Source organism: Larus michahellis, chromosome 14 (assembly GCF_964199755.1).
Source record: "Larus michahellis chromosome 14, bLarMic1.1, whole genome shotgun sequence".
Lineage (NCBI taxonomy): Eukaryota > Metazoa > Chordata > Aves > Charadriiformes > Laridae > Larus > Larus michahellis.
The window spans coordinates 4,691,272-4,716,885 of NC_133909.1; the positions used below are offsets into that span (position 1 = coordinate 4,691,272).

Below are 25,614 nucleotides of genomic sequence, written 5' to 3' on the forward strand. Positions count from 1 at the left end.
TTTACCTTCAGTACAGGGCTGTATCTTTACAGGTGGGTTTACGCTTCATATGTTATGGTGTGTAATGGAATACTGTCTGCCATAAGATCGCCCTTCTGAGACTGTGTCTCTGGCATGAAGATTTTCTGATTTTTAGATGAGAAATGTTGCATATGAGATCTCTAATATATCCTAGAGCCTGATAGATACACGGTCCAGGAGATTTTTTTCGTGCAGAGTTTCAGCAGTGCTGCTTGCAATCCCATTAAGAAAAATGTACCATGGAAATAAGCTGCAAGAAAAAACATTTTGTTTTCAGATGTTTCTCATTCTGAGGTTGTTTTTAATAAGGTCTCTTACTATGGGGCCTGATTCACCTTTCCCAAGTAGAGACCAGTATATGTATTTGGCAACCAAAGAAAGAACAATAATTCTAGTAAAATGAAAAAAACACTCTTCTGAAGTCACTGATCCCTTTCAGTAAACGATTTTGGTCACTTCAGGCTTCATGAACTGTTCAGCAGCTGGGTTTTTCTCTTCTGGGACTAACCTGTACCAAGCTTTATAGCCCTGTCAAAATGAGATGATGTTCATTTTTCCACCTCTGTCCTTGTGGTCAGCTGTACTTCATTTTTAAATAGCGCTGCTTGCTTTTGTAATAGCTTTATCTTTTCTACAGATACGTTTATTGAATGACCCCTTAGATAACTTCATGGACACATACAGAAACAATATGAACGAAATGATGTAAACCTTATTCATTTGGCAGAAAAATAAAATGTGTCTTCAGATGTAACTATGAATACCGGTCGGTTCCTGGTTTGAAATAACTGCTTCTCTTCCAGGGTGTTCCAGAAGATTTGTTGTTTTTTTATAAGCACATCCAGAAGGGCGGTGAAGTCTTTCGAGTAAACCATTGCCTCCTGCTGTACCGCTACCATCCACAGGCTGCAACTCATTCCGTCCTAGAGTAAGTTGCATTTTTTGGTAGAACTTAAAAATTAGATTAGTCTTAGATGATCAGCAGCAAAGATGCTTAATGTCTTCAAGACAACGCACAGCAAAATAATTACCCACTTGTGTTTAATTGTTCAAAAAAAAAAAAAAGGCTAAAAAGCAAGCATAACATAGTATGTTGGTAGTATCCTCTTTTGATGGTGGAAGGTTAGTTTTTTCTCTTTGTTCTTGCTATAATTTGCTTTTGAGTAACAGACGGTAATGCTGGAATTGAAATAATGAATTGAAATCTTTGGTTTGGACACTGTTGCCCATACACTGTGGATACACCTGTGTGAATGATTTTGTGAGGCAGGGATGGGCTGGGGGCATATCAACATTTCACAAACAGTCTAAGAAATTGTTTCGTCTTTGCAACTGCTTTTGAAATAATTTCCTAATAGGTCTTGTAAGAGGAGTGAAGCATTTGGGGGACTGCATTACAGTGGAGACTGTAACTGGTGTCGTGAGATCTCCTAATCTGCCTGAATAACCTCTCTGGTTATTTAAAGCATCGGAGTTTCTTACCCTCAGAGCAGATTGGGAATACTTCATACGATTGTGTATGTCATCTGCTGAACATGGCAGAAGCAAGCAGTGAAGCAGTAACTTCTTCAGTGCTTTGAACACGATTGCAAGAACGTTTTTGAAATATATCCTAGTGGTGAAATTTTATTGGGTTTTTTAATTAAGATTTTTAATATGTGGTTTTGATTCTCATATTTTTTTGCCATGTGAACCATAATCATAGACTCATAGTGTAAAAATTATTTTTTTTTAATTTTAAAGCTTAATTTCAAAAAGAACTGTGTCATTTTTTTAAAAAGTAAACAGAAACTTGTAATACCAACAAATACCTTCTTTTGAGAAAAATAATAAAAACTAAACCTTTCATCTGATAATGTGCTGCACTTACACAGATAATTTTCCTATTTTAAAAGATCTAAACCATCAAAATCAGATAAGGAGGTTTGAAAAATACCTGGGGATGATTAGGAGTAATTATCTCAGGTGGTTCTTTGTATGCTGTTGCCTACTGCTCTCACACTGCTGGTCTGCCCTTAAAGAAAATGTTAAATTCTCGATTGCCGGTTCCTCTACGTGCGCATTTTACCCATCAAAAGCATCCTTCCTCATCAGAAGTCCTGCAAGCTGAGCCAAAGTAGTTTCTTTCTCTATGGCATTGATATTAATGAAAAATTATGAGTTTTACTGTCCTTTAGGAGTCCCACACCAGAACCACAGTGGTAATTAAGTAAACGATTTTCTTACTGATTAATGATATATATACACTTTTCAGTCAGTCCTATTTGTATGGCCTTGTAGAACTGACTAGTAAACCTAAACATTTTTATGTGCATTTTGGTTGTATATCACTATATTATTGTATACTGTAAATACTATAGTATACTAGCATAAATATGCTAAATAGATAAAAAATGTTCATGGTTACTGTCACTATAGATCTTTATAAATAAATGTATATACGTATGCATATATATATAAAATCATTTAACCCTGAAACAGTCTTACAAGCAAATAGAAGATGTTATTTGGATTTTGCAAACAAATAAGAGGTAAATTATTTTCCTTTTTATTGGTGTTTAAATGTAAGGGTGGTTTTTTTTTCTTTTTAGCATGTGATCATTTTGGCAGTTAGTTACGAACTTTTCAGCCACACGTCATGGGATGCTAGAACTCTTGGAAGGCTGTTGCTTGTGTCTGTGGGAAAACATCTTATTCTTGGAAATGAGTTTGTTTTGAATTTACTGCAAGCTGTTGCTTATTCAGATCTACAAGCTTGTGTGGCACAAGCACCCTGAATTACAACATGCTGTGAGAATGTGGAAATACTGTAAGCTGTTTCAGATGTGCAGTTTGCATCTCCAAATTGGCGCCTTTCTTGTCTCATTGGAAGGAGTCAGGCTAGCCAGTCTTCCTGTTGGCGTTTTGCTGGGACTACTGGTAATAACATTGTGTGCGAACTTTCAAATCGGAGGTTGTGTAACATCTCTTCTTGTTGGCTTGATCCCCTGGTTGTTGAATGAGTCGTGAAGGGTTGGCCAGCGTTTGTTTCCAAAGACTGAGGTGTGCATTGAGCAAATAGAGATTATTGGACTCATCACAGAAGTTTACGTTTATAATTTAAATTGGGTCTTTCCTAATTTGCCTTTTGGGCACCCCACCTTGTTTAATGCGTGTTCTACCTTTCCTAGAGTCTCTTTTTTTTTTTTTTTTTTTTTTTTTTTGCCTTTCACCATTGGCCTCCATTGTCTTTGAATTTTCAGAGTTAGCCTAGACCTGGATTTGGAAGTAGTAACTCGCCAACCAGATCAATATCTTGTCTGAGATCAAAATGATGCTTGTAGGAAAGTTGATTTATTTTATTTTTTTTTTTTTTAACAGATTATGGCTAGTTTCAGTCTTAAAAAATAGAGCTGGTTAATGGGACTTGTTTATACAAAGGTGCGTGATTCAGTCTTTTCAGCAAGGAGAACAGTTGCTCGTAGCCTGTTGTGGGCTGATTTCAGTTTATACAAGTGTCTTTCATTACCATTCAGGGGAAGAAAATGCCTGATTTTGCATTTTCAGACTTCCTAAAATATCAATGTCACTTGCCAAGTAGTTTTATGTAGTTCTTTTTATTTAGTATGTATAATTGTAAACACTAATGATTTTTTAGGTCATTTCCTATGATTAGTATCCTTCTGGAACAAATATCTAGAGGTGAAAGTATCTGTGAAGCAGGAAACAAAATCTGATTTGCGTTCTCCCTTTCCCTGGGGGCATCAGGCTGCATTATTAAATGTTTTGGGTGTGTGACAGAATCTGAATGAAGTACAATGTCTATATTTAGATTTCATTAGGTGCATAAAGAAATATAAACCTTCTCATTGTAATTTCATCTAAAGTCTATGCTGGATACCTGCTAAATGTGAATGAGCACTACAATTTTTGAGAAACTTCTCTTCAGCCAGGAATTTACAACACAAAATCCCGTGTATTGTGTATCTCCTGGATCGAAATCATTTTATCTCACATTACAGCTTGTGTCCTAGGGCTGTGTGTACTTTGTGCTGCACAGCTACAGTACACGGGTTGGATACAGTATCAGAGCTGGCTTTATAGGGAGAAGCACTGTAGTAAGGAACTTTGGGATATAATAAAAACGTTGTAAAATTCATAGATTTTTATCTTGCCAAAGGGGAGAGAAAGGAACCATATATAAGACAACGTACCTCATTGCGAGATAAAAGTCAGCTTGGAACAAGATAAGCCATAAAGCATCATGCTTGTCTTTAGGAAGTGTTGCTGGTGAAGACAGGCAGTCAGGGCAGGTAGCTGATCTGTGCAGCAATTTACAAACTTTTGGTCAAAGTAAATTTAATATATGCAGAAAATAAGGTTTGTACCTTCTGTCTGAGATTCAGGCGATTCTCTTGTATGCAGAAAATGTGAAGTGTGCTGATAAGGCTTGCACTAATTTCATATGCTGTCTATTCAGAATGAGTATAATATTGTAAGAGCTTGTCCTGCAGAAATAACCAAAATTACGTAATCTATTGAAACCATCTGGTTTCAGGCACTGGAAGCTTCCAGTGTCGTCTAAGCGAAGGAGAAGAGGCATTTAGCCTGCCACGTGCATGTGGTTGCTTTAGAGGTACTGGGAGGCACGGGTCTGCTGTGGCTGGTGAGCGCTGGAATGCCGGCTGCGTCTCCTGCAGAAACATACGCACCCAAAAATAGGCAGGAGAGAGGAATAGCGTAACATATTCCTGTACGACTCAAATAAAGATGAGGTCAACTGCATTTTTATCTTCTATGCTTGCATTTGGCACTTCAATTAAACATGGAAACTAATGACCTCATTAGATTCTTGAAAAGTAAATGGCATTAACATTGATAGTCTCTGTCTTTCTTAATAAGCCTTTCATGAAAAATAGGCCACAATGCAAACCATGCCTCAGTTAATGACCCATGACCTGAAGATGAACTCAGACATTAATAGAACCTATTAACAGTGTAAATGTAATAACTCAGTGGGACGATATAGTCCAGCAATTAATAAGTTCACATGAAGTTCAACAGAACAACAACCACAAAAAAAATCAGTTTATTCACCAGTATGGTCAAGGTTCAAACGGGATTCATTTCTGAATTTCCTGTGGATTGCAAGGACCTTATATTTTGCGTGCAGAACTAGCCATAAAGGATCTGTTCTTTCAGCTCTCTCTGTGATTAAAAATTGCTCTGTTCTTCCATCTCTGGATTATCTATCAGGTGAGATTCACCTATAATATAGACCTCTCTTATCCTGCCATGAATAAAAAACCACTGGAAGAGGCCGAATAGCTCCTCTTCCTGTCTGGTGTTACCCGAGTAGCGTGCAGGACCAACCGACGTGGAAAAGGACAGATTTATAGATTTATAGTATTACTGTGGACGGTAATCGATGCCTAAAATTCCAGTACTGCTTAGGATATTGGGCTTGTATTTGTGCATTTCTCAAGTACTTGTACATCTGTCTTTGCTCTGTTGATTTACTTATGTAGCCTTGCTGGGGGAAGGAGGGGAAAGGCAGTCAAACAATATGGCGAGCTTTAACGGAGCTCAGACATTAAATCATATCGGTTTTATTGTCACATTATCTTTCATTTCAAAATAGGAGTGGAGCAGATGTTTCTTGACTCCTGTATTCAGTCAGTAGGTCACCACACATTTTAACAGAGCTCCATTGTTATGTTACTTGGGTGGATGGGATGGTAATAACTTCTTGGGGCTGAGGAACACGCTTGGTAGTCATTCTCACCCCCCGCATGAATACCCTCATTTCACTCCTGCAGAATTTTGGCTCCTCTTCATCCTTCCAGACTACATAACTGATGAGTATTGAGGGGCCACGGCAAGCGAGATCTTAGGAAAATTCTGTAAGCCTTGAGAACGATTTTCCAAGTAGAAAAATGTATACTTCTTACATTTCTTTTGTAAAGTCAGGAAGTGACAAGAAAATGAAAGAAATGGGAAAAATAATGCACCTCAAGAATTTGGGCCAAGGAGGAGTATTAGGATGTGGGAACAAATTTCTACAGTCAAAAGAACTTGTATCCCACCTTCTGGATGAGGAAAATCTTGTTAACTGAATACAGGCTAGGAAATGATACTAATGGCTACTGGGAAACGGCTTTTTAATCCTCTCTGACATGGGTGGGAAAAGCAGCCTGGATTTGGGGTGATGCAGAGTAATAATACCTCCTGGTTTTTGCGGGTGGCTATGAATATGTAATAATGCAAAATCTGAAAATAGCTGTGAGAATCATCTCTGAGTAGTGGTTTGTACAACTTCTAGATCGTTTCAGGCATTTTCTTTAATCGTCCTTTGCACGTTGCTACAGTTCCCGTCTGCTGCACCTGCACTGGCTCTTAAAGGGTGGGAAAATGGCGTTCCCTTATCCCTCGAGGCAGGAATCCCAGTTATCTATTCTGGAAACATCAAAAAATGTGGCAAATTAGGTGAACCGGAAACCTGAAGGGGATAACTGAAACGCTCTCTTTTGACACTGCGTAAGCTACCTTTTGCTTCAGCATGTGAGAGACGTTGTTTGTGCGGAGCACGTTTTCACAAAGATTAACTGTGTGGTTCTCGCTTTAACGCTCAGTCACAAATTCTCCCCTCAATTCTATGTTTGATGATCTCAGCTTGCACTGTTAAAAGAATTTCAGTGTTAAGACTGCAAAGTGTTTGATATAACTTAAAATTTTCATTAAAAAGGGCACACAGAATGTGGAGATGTGATTTTTATATTCTTTTCGGTGAGCGCTTTCATAAGAATGCCTCATAGTGATGCAAGCAAAAAAATCACAAGTGCTGGATATATTGGCTTCATTTTCAGAACCCAAAATATGCATTTAAGGAAGCTATTTATTGGTATTTAAATGAAGCTGTCTGACAATATTCATGTATTCGAACAGTGATCAAATTAATGTGGAGTTTAATGAGTTTCATATCCTTTTATTTATGAGTGAAATTCCCTTAAATACTTTCCACGCTTGCGTTTCTCAATATAATATTCATAGGTAAGATTTGGTCAGTAAATCTGCTTCAGTCTGAAATCTTTATGGGTGGTTACCAACAACGAGACTTGGCCTGCTTGAATTTGACCTGTACAGGGATTTCTGTGGGATATAGGCACCCCTCACCTAGACAGCAAGGTCATACTGTCTGGAAGCAACTGGTACTCAATGTACCTGGACATCTCCATGATGATCTGAAACGTTTTCTGTGTGCCTGGACGTAGAGTCTGGTCTTTGCCCTACAATTAGAAGTCAGTTGATAATTCTTTCTATGCCGTGTAAGGTTGTCTGGTTTTTTCCTTAGCTTTCTTAACTTTGCAAACTCAAGTGGAACAGAAACTTGCCTGTGTCACTCAAGTCAACAGAAGAGATTCTGAAGTACCTCTGGAATGTAAAACAGCGTTGTTATTCTTCTGAAGTCACATTTCAAAGTAAAATCAGTTTTAAGCCCTTTCCATTTATGTGCAAAGCAATAATCTTCCTTTTTAGAAGCTAGCAGAAGCTCTAAAATTTCCAGTAAAGTGATCCTGGAAAAATACTTGACCTCCGTATTTCTTTCCTTTAACTTTCCTTCTGGGAATATAGTATGCTCTAATGAACGTGGAAAAAGACAAGTGTCAAAAGATGCCAGCGGCAGCTCAAGCTTTGCAGCAGGAATGCAGCTTGTGGTCGCATTAGAAGAGATTTGCAATCAAATCCAAGAATTTTTTTTTTTTTTTTTTTTCTCCATTAGTTGAAGCGCTGGTGCATGGCCGTAGTCTTCAAAATGGTGCAGAAACTTTATATGGAGCAACTGTTCTTCTTGGGTACGTTTACTTGTGTGCGAAGTTCTTTCCAAGTTATCACACCACAATCAATGATGAAGTGCTAAGCAGCATTTGGCTCTGCTCAAAAATCGCACGCTGAAGCGAAGTGGGCTCTCTGGAGCTGGCTAATAATCCCAGCAAGAATCCATATGTCTTAGTGCTATGAGGGTTTCATGGGTTTCAAACCGTAACTCAGGGATGTGAGGGAAAAACACAAATAAAACCACAAAATTCCTATCATTAAAGTTTTAGAAAAGCTTGCTAACAAACTTTTGGGAACAAATTAGGTTACCTTTTAACCTCAATAACCTCAAATGTTATACTTTCTGCTCAGGAGGTACGCTTCATAAGAAGAACTTGGCTTTCTGACATCTGATATAAAATAGGAAAAATGTGAAAACTTTTCATAGGAGTCACGTGTTACTGAAATGCCAGATCATCAGACATCTCATACTGATCATCAAGGAAACTTGAATGTATTTTGATTTTTCTATAAAATCACAAGCTGCGCTGGCAGACCAGGAGTAACTTGCTATAGCTGCCCGACAATAACCTCATGAATCAGAAGCCTTATTTGACGCAGAAGAAATAGCATGTTCTCCGAGTATTTTGCTGTTTAAATTCCATACCAACTGGATATAGTCAGAAGAGTGTGGGGCTCAAAGTTGAACTGTGAAGAAAGTATATTAGTAGGAAAAAATGTGTGCTTCCCAAGACAAAGAAAACCATAGGCAGCTTTAGGATCTCGCAGGAAAATGAGTAGTTTTTTTCCATTAATGCTTTAAGGAATTTCAGCATCTGATTTCTTGGATCACAAGAGGTATTACAATTTGTAGAACAAGTTGTAACAATTGTTGTAAAGCGTATTGTGTTCTGTCATGATAAAGCAAATGGAAAAACCTGTTTGAAGAAGTGCTTTCAGAAAGGAGAGACGATTAGATGTTTATCAGAATTTTCTGTGAAAGAAATTTTCAACTCAAGGTGCTTGTTCAAGAGGTGTAGATTAGGGAGATTCATCTGTCAAGCCATCATTTGAGGAAATCAATTTATTGCATCGAGAAAACTCTTTATTAAGATACGTTCCTAGTTAATGAATATTAAATGAACCCTGGACACAAACCAGGTGTTCTTAACAGCAGGCAGTTTTGGTTAAACCATTGTAAATGCTGTAGTCTTAAATATTATGTTATGTGGTGGGAATTGCTGTTGTAAAAGCAATTGAAAGTGATAGGAAATGTGCTCACGCACACACACAAGTTGTAGCTGTCAAAGTGAATTAATTCATGCAGTTGGGATGAGTGGGCCATGAATTGAAATGCTTTCCTTGAAGTTGTCCCCTCTTTCCAAGAATATATCTTGAACTTATTGCAGATCTCATCCAGTCTTCAGATTTTAAAGATGTCAGGTGTTCCCTTGTCACTGTTTCCAAAGCCAAGTGGTTCATTCATTGGTATTAGTCTCACAGTTTTTTACCTCAACCACTTGGCTTAAATTATATTGTGGAACTTATTACAAATATGAAGACATAAAGGTGTAATTTCACACAGGCATCTGCCAGCTTTCTTTTCTTCTAAAGCATATTTTAAGAAGCTTTATGAAGCATATCACTTTAAAAAAAATTGCTCAACAAGGGCATCACCAGCAGAGATGACGAAGTCATTATCCCACTCTACTCAGCGCTTGTCAGGCCGCATCTGGAATTCTGTGTTCAGGTTGGGTCCCCGCTATCCAAAAAAGGTGTGGACAGGCTGGAGAGGGTCCTGGGAAGGGCCACCAAGATGATCCAAGGACTGGGAAGCCTGCCATAGGAGGAGAAGCTGAGAGACCTGGGTTTGTTCAGCCTTGAGAAAAGAAGGCTTAGGGGAGACCTTATCACCGTGTTCCAGTATTTAAAGGGTGGCTACAGAGAAGATGGAGACTCCCTTTTTACGAGGAGTCACATGGAAAAGACGAGGGGTCATGGGTACAAGTTACTCCTGGGAGATTCCAATTGGACCCAAGAGGAAAATTTTTCCCAATGAGAACAATCAGCCATTGGAAGAATCTCCCCAGGGAAGTGGTGAATTCCCCAACGTTGGACACTTACAGGGTTCAGCTGGACAGGGTGCTGGGCCATCTTGTCTAGAGCGTGCTTTTGCCAAGAAAGGTTGGACCAGATGATCCTTGAGGTCCCTTCCAACCTGGTGTTCTATTCTATGATTCTTTAAAATGAAATAACTTTTATTTGGTCTAAAGTGTGTGTGTGTCCACATTCACAAGCGTGAATGGTGTGTAACAGGCGGTAGTTTCAGTGTGGCGTGTGACTTTGCAGTTCAGCGACCGTTTGTTGCTGTACAGGTGTCCCCTGATCTAGAGCGTTGAAAACTGACTTGTTGAAGAGTTGAGCCGAATATGGACTTTCATTGTAGCATTGGGCTGTATGTTTGGGTTGATTGAGGTAGTGAATTTGTGAGATCTCAATGTGGCATTGACAAAGGAGAATGAATGCATGGCCAGATGGAACATGAAGAGGTCATCTTAGATTTAGGAGATAGTTCACCTGTATGCACTGCAGGGTTATATGGCGAGTATGGGTATGGGCGAACGGTGTATCAGTGGGCAGTTGCAGCTGTCGGTACTGAATTCGATGCCCATAGCCACTGTTTTTCATCTTCTTGTGATCTTCTACCAGGGTTCTTGAAAATAATAGTGGTTTAGCTACAGTTTCAAATCTATCCTAACGATTTTTGTCTGAGCTCTTCCACAGAATTCCTTTTTTCCAAGCAACAGTTTACATTTCCCTAGGAAATCTCTGTTATAATGTTTTCCTGTGATTTTTTGTATCATGTGTTGAATGAGTTTGGTCAGTTTTATGTGTATGTGTCTACATACATACACATATCGGTATATAATAATGCTAAAAGTTTTAGGTGTCAAAATCCACCCTTTTTCTAACTCTCCAGGGGAACCATCTGGAATCATCGAGTCAGGTTTCTTGAAGAAAGAGTCCTGAGCTCCTGGACATCATTCACCATTTGGAACGCTGGCAAGCAAGGCAAGAAGCTCTACAGAAGCTTGTCACCAGCTAATCGGAAAAAGGTGAGCTAGTAAGAGTTGGGTAACATCTGTACAAACCCGCTTTCTTCTCTTCCTGTGCCTCCTTGCTGCTTCGAACATAATGTAGCAAAGTTCTCGTAAGATATTGTGAACCCAGAGTACTCGTTGATGATTAATATAAACTGGGGGAATTCTTAATATTCTGCATAATGTATGTCTCTCTTAAAATGCCCATGTTCTTGCTTGCTGGTGACTGAGCATGGTACCAGGTTAGACACACTATATAACTGTTTATGGCCCACCACTGCGTAACTACCATTGTAGTAGGCCGGGACCCCAGGTGAGTAGAATAACTCTTTATTTGGATGGTAGAAAACTAAACTGCCTTGTGCAGGATTATTCGTACATGTATAATATTTGCCCAGTTCCTAAGTGGATGCTGGACCGGTCCCTGTCAGATGCTGAGCAGCCTGGTTTGTATTCTGAGGGGCAGTTGTACTGTAACTCCCTTTTGAAAAGCTGGATTGTTTAAAACCAGGGGTGGGCTGCGGGGTGAGCAGGCGAGTAGGGACTGTTGTACATGACTATCTAATTCAATTTGCAATCAATTGAAAATGTGGAGGTTACTTGTATTTGGCAATGGCAGATATTTCTCAGGAGAGATTTGTCCGAGGGTTTAAATACCTTACTTTTATAGCATTTTCTTCTGCGTAATAACTTTTTGTTAGATAAAGGCTTCAGGGCTAATGTCAGATGGCTGTTTCTTATAAAGAGCCACAGAACATTCATTTTATTACCAAATGTGTTTTCTTTTCTTAAAAATATGGATGGGAAGACAAAATGACAAATATATATATATATAAAAATCTGATTAATGTAGTGGCCCTCAGACCACACACATATAAAAAGAAAACAGAGGAAATTTGCATTCCCGTAGTCGAAATTACTGAATAGACATGGGAGACGCTCACACAGTAAACACACAACACAAGAATTGAACCTGAATTTGATACTCCAATGCCATCCCTCTTTTGTTGCCCTCCTGTGGCAGTGGGTGAACTGTAGGAATAAAGAAGATTAAATGCTGTGTGTCCCCAATCAGTTACTTCATTCTGAGAGGACGGAACCATCCATTAAATATGTTGCGTTGTCTCGGTCATGCAGTGCATTGTGTGCGTGTCTTTGGGGGGTTTATGAAAATGTTCTCTTTTATTAGTGTTTTGCGAAGCACTTTGTGAATTCCACTAACTTACTAGCAACCATTGCACTCTTCTGTCCACAAAATTATGAGAATTAGAAAATGAGTTCCAGGGGCAGAGATGGCAGCTGGTCTGGGAGTACTACTACGCAAGCAGGGATTTTTGACATGTTACAGAAAAAATAGACTTTGTTTTTGTAGCAGCGTCTCACCATCTTAGGTGTTGGATTTCTGGTTTTGTTTTGATTTTTAGCTTTTTTTGTGCCAAACCAAAATGGAGATTGAGATGAAGATAGAATACCTCTCTAGCTTTGGGTTGCGTTTGCCACCTACTTCTGTAGGTGACTCATTCAGGACTTCACATCCTGTTCAGCAAACACAATGAGATTTTGAAGACATCACTGCAGAGGCAATAAAAGGGGCAAGAGAAAAATAATATTGGTTTTTATTTGCCATTTTTCTGCCAAAGGACCAAGAGTTTACCTCTCCTTCAGTAAGACCGACCTTCATTCCCCAGTATGCCAGCACTGACAGCGTGGTTCTAATTAACTGGATCTTGCCGTTCTTTCCAGCTGACCTTTCTATAACGTTTGCTTTGGCAGCGTTGCAGGCCGTGATACTATTTTGCTTCTGTCAAGGTTACAGTTGCACATATTCCAATATGCTTTAGTTTGATATTGAAATATTGCATTGAGCATTAACCCATTAATTACAAGATACTATAGCAGACGCATTTAGCAAGCTCACAAGCCAGATGCAATTGCACATGCCAAGTATGACTCATTTTGCAAATGTACTGCAAAAAACTACTGCTAAAATGCAGTCGCAGTCTCATCCTTAATACCTGATATAGACTAATCAAACTTTATCCACTGTCTGACATGTTTTCTCAAGCGTATGCAAATGTTTCCTCAAAAACCAATGAGGATAAATAGCTTCAGAAAGTGACTTGTATCGTCTGAAGTGAGAGTAGAGGCCTGGCTTTTAGATAACACTAATTTCATCAGAAATTAGCTATCTGTGGGGCTTAAAGCACTAGTTTTATGGAGTTGTTCAGGCTCATTATGATTGCCATTGTAACCTCCTAGCTTTTCCAAAAGTGAGATCCCAAGTCCATCCATCTCAGGCAGAACTGAAGCTTAAATGATATCCCAATGTTTCATAGTAAGTCATTGGCAAAAGACTGTCGAAGTTAAACCATCTCACTTCTCCGAGTGCTAATCAAAGGATTATGCTGCTGGAGTTTCAGGAAATAAATTCATAAAATTTGCAGTAGGTAATTTGTGGCAGTTTTCATTTTATTCAAAATTAATAACAGTAAAAGCAGGCTAGTTAAACTCCGTGTTATACTTTTCCTCAAAAATCCTTCAGGTATTTTGTGAGTAATCTTCAACTCCTGCCAAAGACTCTAAAATCCCATATGAACAAAGGTTGTAAATAGTTGTTGCTTCGCCCTTTCCAGCCCTAAAAACAATAAAGTACTTTTCCTGTCTCACCCGTTAAAGAATACCTTAGTAAGATTTAAGCTTTCATATATTCTGTTAATTATGAGAACACTAGAGATTCAGTATCATTTTGAATCTACAAGTAGAATCTAGTGTTGTCTTGTAAATGGAGGCCCTGGCATATGAATTCATCAAGTATGTAAAATAGACACCTTTAAAATACAATTCCAAAAGCCCCTTAAGACGAAATATGATGTATTGCATCAATACAATTACCATTTTCTCCGCTGAAGGTCCAGTTGTGTAAAACCAATGTGATCTTAAAAGACGTAATACGCTTTGAAATGCAGGTAAAATTGACAAAATAAGCTGTTTAATTTAACTGAGCTCTATAATTTAACTGTCTGAAGTTAATTTCTGTTGTTTTTATACTTTAAGTCAGTTCAAACTCTTGAAAATTTCCCCCATGCTCTGTTTCACTGTTGCCGCATCCTTTTATTGAGATTGAGAATTTCCTTAGATGTCAGGAGACCGATCTCGGTTGGAGTGTGGAGTCACAGCGGGGTTGTTTTCTAAATTGGCACTAAGGACCTGTAGAAAACTGGGGACGCGTACTCCTCGAATAAATTATAACCCCCCGAAAACTCCTGTTACATACAGCCTGTATTATTTTGTAATTGTGGAAGAAAACCTAAACTCTACTAAATCTTCAGGAAGAGAATTAGTTTGAACTGTCAAGCTTAGGCCATTTAAGAAAATGACTTTTTTAAAAAAAGAATGTTTCTAGTATTTTTAGAACCTGATAAACAAAGCAGTTGTATTTCTTACACTGACTAGTTTTTTTTAGGATGTTTGGAAAGTATAAATGCGCTGCATGCCGAATAGCGTTGTTTCTTAGGAAACAATATTTTGGCAATTCCAGGAAGCAGCAGTCTGTGTGTGTTCATACTCACTGACAAATTATTACTTCAGCCTGTTTGGAAAACAGTCTGCATTGGAATTACGGCCATAGGAAAAGAGGACACCTAAGCAATAGTCTCTCTTTTCCTTCAGACATCTGTATGGTGAATATTAAAATAATGCTTTGTCTCCAAAGAGTTCAGGCAAAAATCCAAGGCTCGGTATTTTTGCTAAACAGCAACACAAGAAAAAAATTATTCAACTAGTAGGTTTTTTATGAATTAATTACCGGGATCTCAGTATTCTTAGGGAAATTCTGTTTCCTGGCTGTCCCCTTCTTGATTCACACAGTTGACAGTGGTTCAGTATTAGCATTTCTGCAAGAATGAAGTCGAACAGACCTTTTTTTGTTTAAAACACATCCGTCTTGTCTATAATTTGCAGCTGAAGATGGAAACCAAATGTTTTTGGGATGCTACATATGCCTGGAGGGTTTCTGAGCTGTCTTGTCTGCTCTTTTATTCTCTGTCAAACTTTAGCTAAAAGGAGAACTTCAGCATTAACATTTTGTGTCATTTCCGATGGCTGAAAATAGTGCTCGAGTAGCGAACAGAAAAGGAGGGGGAAAGGCCCAAATAAGCATCAGCTAATTAGCGGCATGGAAACAGCACTAGTACGGAGCCAGCCCATCAAGTTTCTCTATGACAACCCGATCTGCCAGTGGCAGACTTGAAAGCTTCAAGGAAGTATTTTGTACACCCTTTTCCCTAGCTCATTAACCATTTAAAATCATCTGTTCGTTTCTCTTCACCTTTTCCTAAGGGCAACATCACTAATCCACGTGCTTCAGCTGTGCTCCTTCAGCTCACTCAAAAAAGCGAGAAATGTTTAAGTTTTGTAGGATTTTATCTGTTCTAAATTATATGAATGGCAGTGTGAGAGACTGAAGTGGGGACATGCCAAAAGCAAAGAAACATAAATACAGGTAAGAATATTACACCCACCTTGACTGTGGAGCGAAAGATGGAATAACAGCGTGAAAGCGAGTTAAAAGAGAGCGTACAGAAGGAGGAGAGAGAGATGACGTTTGAAAGCTTCGGTTAAATCCAGGTATAAAGCCTCCTAAAATGACATCGGTAAGACAGAGGCTTCATTTTGGACTAAGCAAATACTTTATGCTGAAATATGGCAGGGAAATCTCCCTGCTGCTTCCATTGGGGAAGACGTGCTTTTGCCGGTCCGTTTTGTCAGGACGGAGGCAGGCACGCTTGAGAAGTTACTGGCGTGACTAATGTCGTTATCTGCTGGGGAGAAATGGGACACTTGCAGCTAGTTCCCACACTGTTACGTATAAAGGCAGTTGTGTGTTGTATGCAATGAGGGAAACTGTGGATGTACAATGTTTAGAAGCTTATTTTGCATGTTGGATTCTGGCATTAAAATTCTCTTGAGCAACTCTGTTATGTGTATGTGCAAAGACGGAAGATGCTGCTGTCTTCAATGGAATAGTGTCTTTAAATGGTGTCCTGAAATATGTGCGTGCAATTTAAAGGTACCCACAGCTTCTGTCATGGCTTTGACGCTTAAGAGGTGAAATAAAAGCAGCACCCCGATTCTGAAAATCCCTCGGATTCAGATTTGCTTGCTAGATTCATGGTTCTGCTCATGATGCTTATGCCCCTGCATGTCTCTTGTTCTGTTTGCCATTAACTGTATCTATTTAAACTTGCATTATAATGCATTCGGTTACTTTGTTTTGACATGAATGGCCAAAATTGATTTAACTTTTGTGGAGATGTATATTAACATGTTTCCGAGGCTTTATATGAGTTTGAATGAAAGAATTACAAATAGAAGAATCAACAGGGTCACTAGAAGTTTAAAATGGATGAAGGATTGCATGAGATGTGGAGAGAATGCAGTAGGAAAGATCTGCTCATAGAGGATTTTGTGGAGAGTTTGCAGGTTGTCTTCTGTAAAGACAAATTTTATGAGACCAATTGATGTAATGGGGGGGGGGGGAGGAGACAACGTGCAGGTGACCATTTATCGAAAGGGTCGTCCGTTTGTTCTAGGATGCTCTGTGAAGTTATTCACTCTCCCTTGTAAAACTTGCCCCTTGTACCCTTCCAGTGGGACCAGATCTTGAGAATTTGCTGTGATTATGTTTTGTTGCTTTCTGTAAATGACCATTACAGACCTAAAGCAGACCACAGGTGAAAATAAGATGAGGGAATAATATCCTATGAAGATCATTGACCATCAAAGGAGGTTATTAGGTTGACGAAATATTTCAGTTTTTCCATTAGGAAATGTGAGTGGAATGGGAAGGGTAAGGAAACATCCTCTGCAGCAGCCAGCAAGGCAGTAAACAAGTCAAGTATGAAACAAACTATTAATTGTGTAATAGCAGCGCAGCTCAAACTCTAGATAATTCCCGTTGCCCCCCGAGCCCACCGGTACTGGCTGGTGAGGTTGTACGTTTGGAGTGGGATGAATCTGCTGCCCATTCATCTCCTTTACCCAGGCAGGTCTGATAGTCCCAGCCCACGTGTCCTTCGCACAGCGGCTGTGTTTATTAAAAAGAACCAGCCAGAGAAGTGCTTTTATCTCCCTCAAACATGTCTTCCCCTAGCAGGGATTTTTTTTGAGTGAATATCTTATCTTTTGAGCCACATAAACTTTCTCTTATGAGGGAGAAAACTATTTCTCCTTTTTCCCTTACACCGTTGTTAATGTATGTTGCAATCCATATTTATAAAAATCAGTTACAGTAATTGTGTAGCTTGTATATAACAGATAACTAGCTGTGTCTTCCAATCTTCAGCTGAAATAGCAGTCGTCTTTCTTTGTTTTGCAATTGTGCAGATTTCCATACAAGTGATATTAAAAAAAAAAATAAGTAATCATTTCTATATTTTCTTCAAACTGAAGTGTGATCTGAGGACTCTGGAAGCTTCAATGGTGTCAAATCGCCAGGGGCACTGCAAAAGAGCCGTTCTGCTAGAAGGAGGGGAAAAAACCTACCTTGAGACTGTTTTATAGCTTTATAATTCATAGGTGCCTCCCTGGGAGACACGAGTTCATGGACGGATAGATGGTTTTCATAAAAGATACAAGAAAGAAGCCCATTAATGAAGGAAAATAAATAGGTAACTCTGGGTTTATCCTAATAGTATAAAGTGAATAACTCATTCAAGCCTGATGCCTTGAGTTCTCCTTATAGGATAAACAACTCTGCGTAAGTCCTGTATTTAGACTCCAGACATAGATTTTCTTTAATTGGAAAATAAATAGTGTGTGTCAGAAAAAGAGTTGACTTAACGTTTTGGCCACCCACATGGTGTACGGTCTGGCAGCAAAATTGCCCATTCAAGTCTGACCTGGTTTATAATACTGTAAATACCAGATTTAAGCTGGCTGAACCCATTGAAAATTGCACATGGAGGTACCTCAGTGGTAACGCAAAAAAGGCTTAGAGTCATTTCCATCTTCCAAGAGCAGTTTGTCACAGGGTGACCTGTGTTATCCCCCAGCGCCGTTACCAGGAGCGTCGTGTGCTGGGCCGTCACTCTGGCAAAGGCAGCGTGCAGAATTTTCTGGACACAATAGTACGAGTTACGGCACAGGACGAGAGGAAGCGTTACATTTATTGGTAATCTAGTGATACAAGAACTGTCTTTGGTTCTCTAGCGCCATTCATGTTCAGAAGAAATCTGCAGCGGTCGGGGGTTTCTGTTAACTGTATTACGACATGTGCAGGTGAACAGGGTGACAGGTCCAGCACAGACCTCCCAGCTGGATTCTCGGTGACTGACATTAAAGTGTAGGCAGAATTTCGCTTTACCTTGTGTCAAAAGTTTTGGTGTTTTTTGTTGGTTTTTAAAATCTATAGGCGTATAAGCAGCTGAAAAAATAGCTTTGATTATTGGAAGGTAAGGCAATGTATGTATTCCCAGAACTCTGTTGGGTTGACAGTGAAGACACATCCTGTGAAATTTTGTTCATAATGATCACAGCTTCTAGGACACTAAAACATCAGTGGTGGAACTGAGATTTGCAGAATATGGGAGAATTTACAGGTGGTTAACACAGAATGAAAATGATACAGCTGAGTAACCCCTCTTCGCACAGTGGCTTCTGCTTGCTTCCCTTCTTATATAGACATATTTATATACGTGTGTGTCTGTACACATATAAATAAGATGGGTAGAGGAAATCTTGGGGATACAGTTTACTGTGCTCAGTCCACACCATCTGATTATTTCAACCACAATAAAGCATTCCAGTGGTCGTGGGAACAGGGCCAGGGATGTAAAGTGGATGAACTTGTGTTTAAGAGAAAAAAGAAAGCCTAAGAAGGGTCCTGGTTCTTAGTCTTTGAAGGAGCTGTTTGGGTTTGCTGCTGCCTCACCCAGCCTGCACCAGCCACAAAGACCTCGTACAATGTCTAGGAACTTCCTAGTACTGCCCCGAATTCCCTCCTTTCTTTCCATTTCCATTATAACACCTCAAACAGGGGGAAGTGTCCTTAGTTCGATCCCGGCATCAGGATCCTCCAAAGCAAAAGCCTGGATCTGCAGGCCTGTAATTGTGGTTCCTTTACTCAAAGTGAAAATTTAATGTTTCCTTAATGTTCTGTTCGTATTTCTTTTGGTGCCTGTTTTCAAGCAACCTATTTCCCAGGTATGACTGTCGACCTCTAAGTGGTTCCAGGGACTGTCGCTGCCCACCCCACAGTTTATAAACTGTATTTTCCACGTTGACTTTGTACGGTGGTGGTGTTCGCCGTATTTGTAGTCCCTTGGTGGGCTTTTTTTGTATTCTCTTTCCATTGATGTTTAATGGAAGAACTGATATTATGGGATTTAAGGATTTGGAGAGAAAACTGTTCCATTGGATAGCAGAAATCTCTCCCGAGTATTTTTGATGTAGAAACACCTTCTATGTTGGAAGAGAGTGCAGCTCTCCCTGGCCATCGCCCTGCGACGCAGTTCTGTTCCCCTGCAGCTTTGCCCTCGGGCTGTAAAGGTGGCATGTGGGGAGTGAAATAGCAATAAAAAACGCAAAAGTGCAGTGTTATGACACCGGCGCTCTTGTGTCGGTGTTTTCCTCTGCCTCAACGGAGTGAGGTCACTTTAGGTAAAAGAAAAAAACCTCAATGGCCGGAGCAAAATGTGCGAGAGAGTTTTGTAGGCACGGAAAGCAAGCCAGCTTTTTGCAGCCTTCTCTAACTTAATAAATTAATAAGCAGCTGTTTGGCTTTTCAGATTTTCTTGGCAGTAAGTGTTGTTAATCAATTTTTAATGCAACAATTAAAAAGATTGGAAAACTGCTACCCAGCTTTCACCAGAACAATTGATTCCTGCAAGACCTTAACTCTCCTAACTGTTCTGCTTCAGCGTAAGAGTTCTGTGTAGAAAATATGAGTAGATCCAAGGGAAGTCACAGGAAAACATAGCTACGTATATCTTAAAAAGTCTTTCAAAATCTTAGTGCCAGCCTAATGGTTCAAAAATGAGGCCACTGTGTATTTTGGATTGCAGGCATTTCGTATGCCTGCATATTTGAGGAATGCAAATAAAAAACCATCCGAAATATTTGGCAACTAGGGCTGCAAATAATGTTTCCGTAACTACAGGAAGAATAACCCAAATGAAGCAGTAATTACATGTGTTCAAACACCATATCAGCTGAACTTTTCAGTTGAAAAGCACAAAGTCTAAAGCCATAGGAATTCCCAGACTTGGCGTGTTGAGGCCAGCGTTACCGGAGCATCCGAAGCGATGGTGCAGCACTGCTGTACTGGGGGTCTGGTGGCAGATGATGTGCTTGCGGTGGGCGGAAAGAGGCAGGTTTGGATTATAGATTCTTGGGTGTTTAGTGGAAGTGCCAAAATGAGGAGGCGAGTCGCTGATTTTAGGTTACGTGTGTCCCTGAGGATGAAGTTGATGTTTTCTCTTACGCAGGCAGTAGCTCAGATCACCCCTTCTCACGTTCTTAAAAACAATGTCCTCATAAGGCAACTGCAAAATTTGCCCGTCTCCTTAAGATGTACCCGGAAAGGATCTATTAAATTTTTAAGCTCCATAGGAGGACAAGGGTGCATTGTCCTGTTCCCGTGCCCATTCGCATGCCTGTGGCATTACTTACATGGATGCACTACAGGGGAATTATCTGCTGGTAGCAAGGAGTGGGGTTGAAATGCTCTGATGCTCTGCTTCTGTTTTGCCAGGTAACAGCATTTTGTGATGTTGATGAAAAGAAAATAACAAAAGGATTCTACACGTATGAAGAATCTGAGGTTAGTTAAAGTACTGTTGTGTTCTTCACTGTGATCTGGGAGTGTTCTGGGAAATGTGATGAAAGAATACATCACTGCTTTTAAATATTGTGTAGCAAGTCGTTCTGGTAAGGAGGCCGGGACAGCAGCGAGAGAGCTGGGGACTGGTCCTGGAGTGTGAACCATGGACCTCGCGCTGACTGAGGTCAGTGCAGAAAGACAAAAGCAGATACACCCTCTGAAAGGATTCTGGTGATGTGACAGAACATAGTCTTCACTGACAGTTTTTTCTCTTTAAGTGGGACTAAAATCTGGATCATGATGGATAAAAGTCAAATATCCATTAAAATAAATAAAGCTTCTGTGATTAATTGTAACCTCTCTGTATGTTATAGTTATACTGTATCTGAATAAAACTTTGCTAGGTTTCTTTGGAGCCTAAAATTGTAGGCAGCAACATTTTATTCCCTAGACAAGGAAGCATGATGTTTAGATGGCAGTAAACAAACCATATAGGAAAACAAATGTTGTCTTGTTGCTGTATTAATTTCATGACAGTAATTAGCTCAAGACCTGGAGTAAAGTTTCATCCGGATTCAGTCCCTACAACAGTTGGATCCAATCCTGTGAGCACGGTTGGACGTTGCAGCGTGGCCAGGCCGACGGCAGGGTGGTCTGACTGCGCTCCCCGCCGCTCCGTGTACCGTGGGTCCAGCAGCCTTGTGGTTAAAGGATGACTTGATTCGGTTAGCTGATCTGGCAGAAAAGGAACCCTCAAAATAAGAAGTTCTCCAGCAACTTACCTTGTGAATCAAATTACCCTGAGGTTGTGTGATCCCTCTATCTGATGGGAGCAGGGTGGAGGGAGGGGCACCTCCTCCCGTGCAGCTGGAGGGTAGACTAGTAAAATCAAATTCTGTACTGGGAAGCTAATGAGTGCTTTCAGCTGCAGGGAAACAATTGGAGTTCAGGATTTTGACCTAGAATACTGAGGACTCACTAACTAACTACCCGTGCAGTCATACTGTCAGCGTAATTGTTACAGATCCTGTGCGTTTGTCTTCCTAAGACATGCCCATCCTCGCGCGTCAGGCGTGAAGAAGATTGTACTGCAACTGGTTGTGAATCCTTAGAAAACTTTGCAGCTTGGATCCGTGGTGAAGTCCCAGTTGGGCATAAGCCATTTACTGGCTCCCGCTGAGCCGCAAAGATTCTCCTTTGTATCCCCATCGTCCCTGCTCTGGTGCTTCTCCGATGGCACAGTAAGCTGATGCAGCTCACCAAAGTGGCAGAAAGTTAACTTGCCAAAAAAAGAAAGAACATATTTTGTATGGGGTAGGCTATTAAAGCAGCATACCTTGCAATCGGATCAAAGAGGGAATTGTTTGGGAAAGGGCTAAAAGCAGAGCTTGGAGGTAAGGATGAAGCAGTGGAGGAGAGCAGCCAGCTCTTCATGCGGATCCGCTGTAATGTGGAACTCCCTTCAAGGAAACACAACGGTATTGAAAGATTATGGTAAGAAAACAAGGGGTACTTCAAACGACGGGCAAAATAACGAGCGGAAGCGTGTGACCGGCTGGACTATGTAGCATGAGGTCTCAAAATCATTTTTTCCCCCTTTTTGTGTTTAGTAGCTCCTAAAACTAAGGTAACGAGTAACCAGTGTGCCTCTCTGCTGAAGTCCACTGCTTTTTCCTGCAGGAGAGACCAAAACCAAAAATTCCTATCTGCCACTTCAGAGCTGCAACTCCGCCTTTCATTATCTGCGTGAAGCTGGTGAGTACCGCCCCCGGCCTCAGCTTTGTGTAAAGTCAGTGTTTGCTCCTCAGGAAGATGAATTTCTATTTACTGTAAGTAGCTTTTCCCAGAAGCTTTTCCTATGCAGTTGAAAGGCCTGTTTATCAAATCGATTGTGCAGAGTATTTCGGGGATTTAAACCAGCAGTATTAAGTACTATTCAGAGTAATAAAAGGTACAGCTTCTGCAAAGGAGCTTGGACCTTTACTTTCTTGCCCAACAACACTTTATACGCAAATGAGCGGATACCGTCAGCCTCGGGGCCTTGGTTATTCCTAATATTTTGCAGCCCTATGTGTGGCAAAGGCTTTGTTTTTTAAATCGGATCTTAAAAGTCATTTTGTTTGGCACTGCCAGTCCTGAAGCCTCTCTTGTGCTGTGGTAACTTTCTTATTTCAGCTAGTTTAATTGACCTAATAACATAACTAGGAGATAACAAAGTTATTTTGCTGTTAGATTTAAAACAGCAAAGCGCAGTGTATGGGATAATATTTAAAGCAAAGTAGCAAAGACATTCTAGTTGCAAACACTAGTAAAAAAGTCTCGAATGGTAACGAAAACCTGTAGCTCCGTAGAAACTCGTCCATGCTAACGCTGCGTGGATCTGTTCAAAGACCGATGAGCTGAATCTCATCTCAGCTGGTGCTTTTCACTGAGCACTCCCAACTTTACGATCGACTCTGAGATCATAACTGTGAGTTGTAAAACCAGACTGAAAGTACCTCAGGGCATTATCATGTACTGTTGGTTGATAAACTCTTGGATAAGCTAGTAATATTACAACTAATTTAATTTTTCATTCTACATACAATGGTGGGTGGAAGTCCCTAGACAAAACATCTGTGCAACCTGTTATGAAGCACAATTTGTGAAGCCTTTACAATGAGACTATTATACAACATCTTGCCGGAAAACTCTGGTCCATGACTTCAGTTGTCATTTCGGTTGTATTTTTCCGCTCATGGCCACTGAGCATTTTCTACTTGCTGATCACGGAACACTACAGGCCATAGTGTGGTTTAAGTAATATGCAGTATTTTCTTTGGAAATACAATTGGAGCTACTTGAAGCACTTTAAGAGTTTGTAAAGTTGCTTCTAAAATCTGTCTTTGAAGCAGCTCACTCTTTAGGAGAATTTAAGAAAGTCAGTAGCCATTCGCGTGGAGCCAAATCTGTGGAAACTGCAGGCCGGTGATCTCCGTGCCCCTCTCACTCCGTGACTGAATGGCGCGGTTGCTGTGGGGAGGGTCGGTCTTACAAATACTGACGGCAAAACCAGCCTGGAGCCGAGGTGGGTAAAGCTCAGTGCGCAGGAGGTCGGCAGCCTTACACTGGGAACACGAAAGAGTGGCCAGACAAGAGCGATGCTGATGATCAACTTGCGTAACAGAGAGAAAGTCCATAATGGAGTTTACCTTTCCACGGATTTTTAAACAGCCGGATAGCTGTTAATTATATGAACCTCACAGTACACCTCTGTCGTTATACCGTATTTTTTAATATTATGAAGGCAGAGGTTCACCGTTGTTAAAAAACCAAATTTATACTGAAGAACTGAAACCAGTTTTTTTTCTGTTAGTGGTGCCCAATACCCTGTTATCACCTGAGACACCACAGAAAAGGTAAGAAAGAAAGAAAACTCATAAATATATGTGTACAAAGCATAGGAAGTGTAAAACCCAGTGGAAAGAGGAAAGGAATCGGCGGCTCTTGGGAAGCAGCAGCGGTGCTCCGAGTCCCGCTCCAGAACCGAGTCTGCTGGACCCTCCTTTTCTCTTCCACTGCGTTTCGCAGCTGATTGTGTAGTTTTTAGCAGCCGCTTTCAGCCCCTGTTGTACTCGCTCTATTTTATTAGTGTTGGGAGCCTTCGCGGGGGCTGCCGGAACCCGTGAAGTCCCACTCTTGCTGCTTGTGGGGCTGTGGGGGGATGGAAATGGCCAGTTTTCAGTAGTAATTTTGTCATGTTGTCTTCTAGCAAAACAAAAGGAGCTGATAAATGTCTGTGGTTTAAACTATTCAGGTATGCTGTCTGCAGCAGCTTTCAAGCTTCTAGACCCGACCGCTAAAAGAAATGGTTTCTAAATGGGTTGCGAGGAGCCGAGTGTGTTGCTGTTGTGCAGGCCAAGCCCGAGGCAGAGGGGAGGTCTCGCTGGGTTTGCCTCCCTCTCTCTGCAGCCCACGGCTGACGGAAGGGCTGAAAACACTGCTTCCCCCCTGCTTTTCTTTAATCACCTTTTCTACATTTTTCTTCCAACATGCTTTTTGAAAGTGGGAGCAGAGGAAAAAGTAGCATAGGGAGTAAGTGTGTAGAATATTAAGATTGCATCAAATGAAAAATGTCTTTTTTGCGGTAGCTATTGCTGTCTCTCTGATGCACCCAGATTTATCGAATCAAAGTGTGCAGAAAATGTTGCTGTTACAAGTTCAAGTCCCAGGCTGATGTCATTTGCAGAGACATTAATTTCCTCTGCAGAAAGGGTGCTATCCCTGTGCGTACTCGGGGGGGGAACCAAAACTCCTGTGTTGGAGAGGTGACGAATAACCTGTATTTTCAACCAATTTAGGGCAAGTCGCTTTCCCCAGCACGGTGCGTCAGGTCTCGCAGCGAACAAACCCCCAACGCCCCCGTGAAGGCAGGGACGTCCCTTGGGCGGGCAGCGTCAGCGCCACGGCTACAGCCTGCGCCCCGTGCAGGGAGCTGGTGGAAGTAAGGCAGAATGAGCTGCCCATCCTCTTAGCTAATGTCTTAAAAGTCATTAACAAATTCCTAAACATCCCAGACTTCCAGATTTAGCTTTATGATTTACCAACGTAAGTTCATCCCCGCCCTTCTGAAGAATAAAGCGTGCTGGGGACGTGTTGTCTTTTGGCTGTTTGTGGTAGGGGATTATTTTTTGTTTTGGTATGGACAAAACCTGCCTGTTAATATGCAGCTCTGAGAGGGTAATTTTGACAATTATCTATGTTTATTAAGTGGGTTGTTCGCAAGAATCGACTCCGCTGGCCGTGGACTTGGAGCAGTGTTTTTGCTTATTTATTTTTTCAGGCAGTTGCTCCCATGCTAGCGCTGGCGTTACTTGGTTACCACATAAATTCATTTTT

The 25,614-nt window shown here is 40.6% G+C and overlaps 1 protein-coding gene across 6 annotated transcripts in view; it reads left to right on the plus strand.

Moving 5' to 3' along the window:
• Positions 1–25,614, plus strand: part of QTGAL (queuosine-tRNA galactosyltransferase) — a 129,693-nt gene that overhangs the window by 98,095 nt on the left and 5,984 nt on the right. For 3 of the 6 annotated variants that reach the window (XM_074607998.1, XM_074607995.1, XM_074607999.1), the window contains 4 exons: positions 825–949; positions 10,796–10,931; positions 20,668–20,736; positions 22,417–22,491. In XM_074607998.1, the coding sequence (XP_074464099.1) occupies positions 825–949; positions 10,796–10,931; positions 20,668–20,736; positions 22,417–22,491 (405 nt within the window). Of the gene's footprint in view, positions 1–824; positions 950–10,795; positions 10,932–15,254; positions 15,387–20,667; positions 20,737–22,416; positions 22,492–24,091; positions 24,135–25,614 lie in introns of those variants that run through there. The other 3 variants (XR_012589968.1, XM_074607996.1, XM_074607997.1) reach the window with 3 other exon arrangements.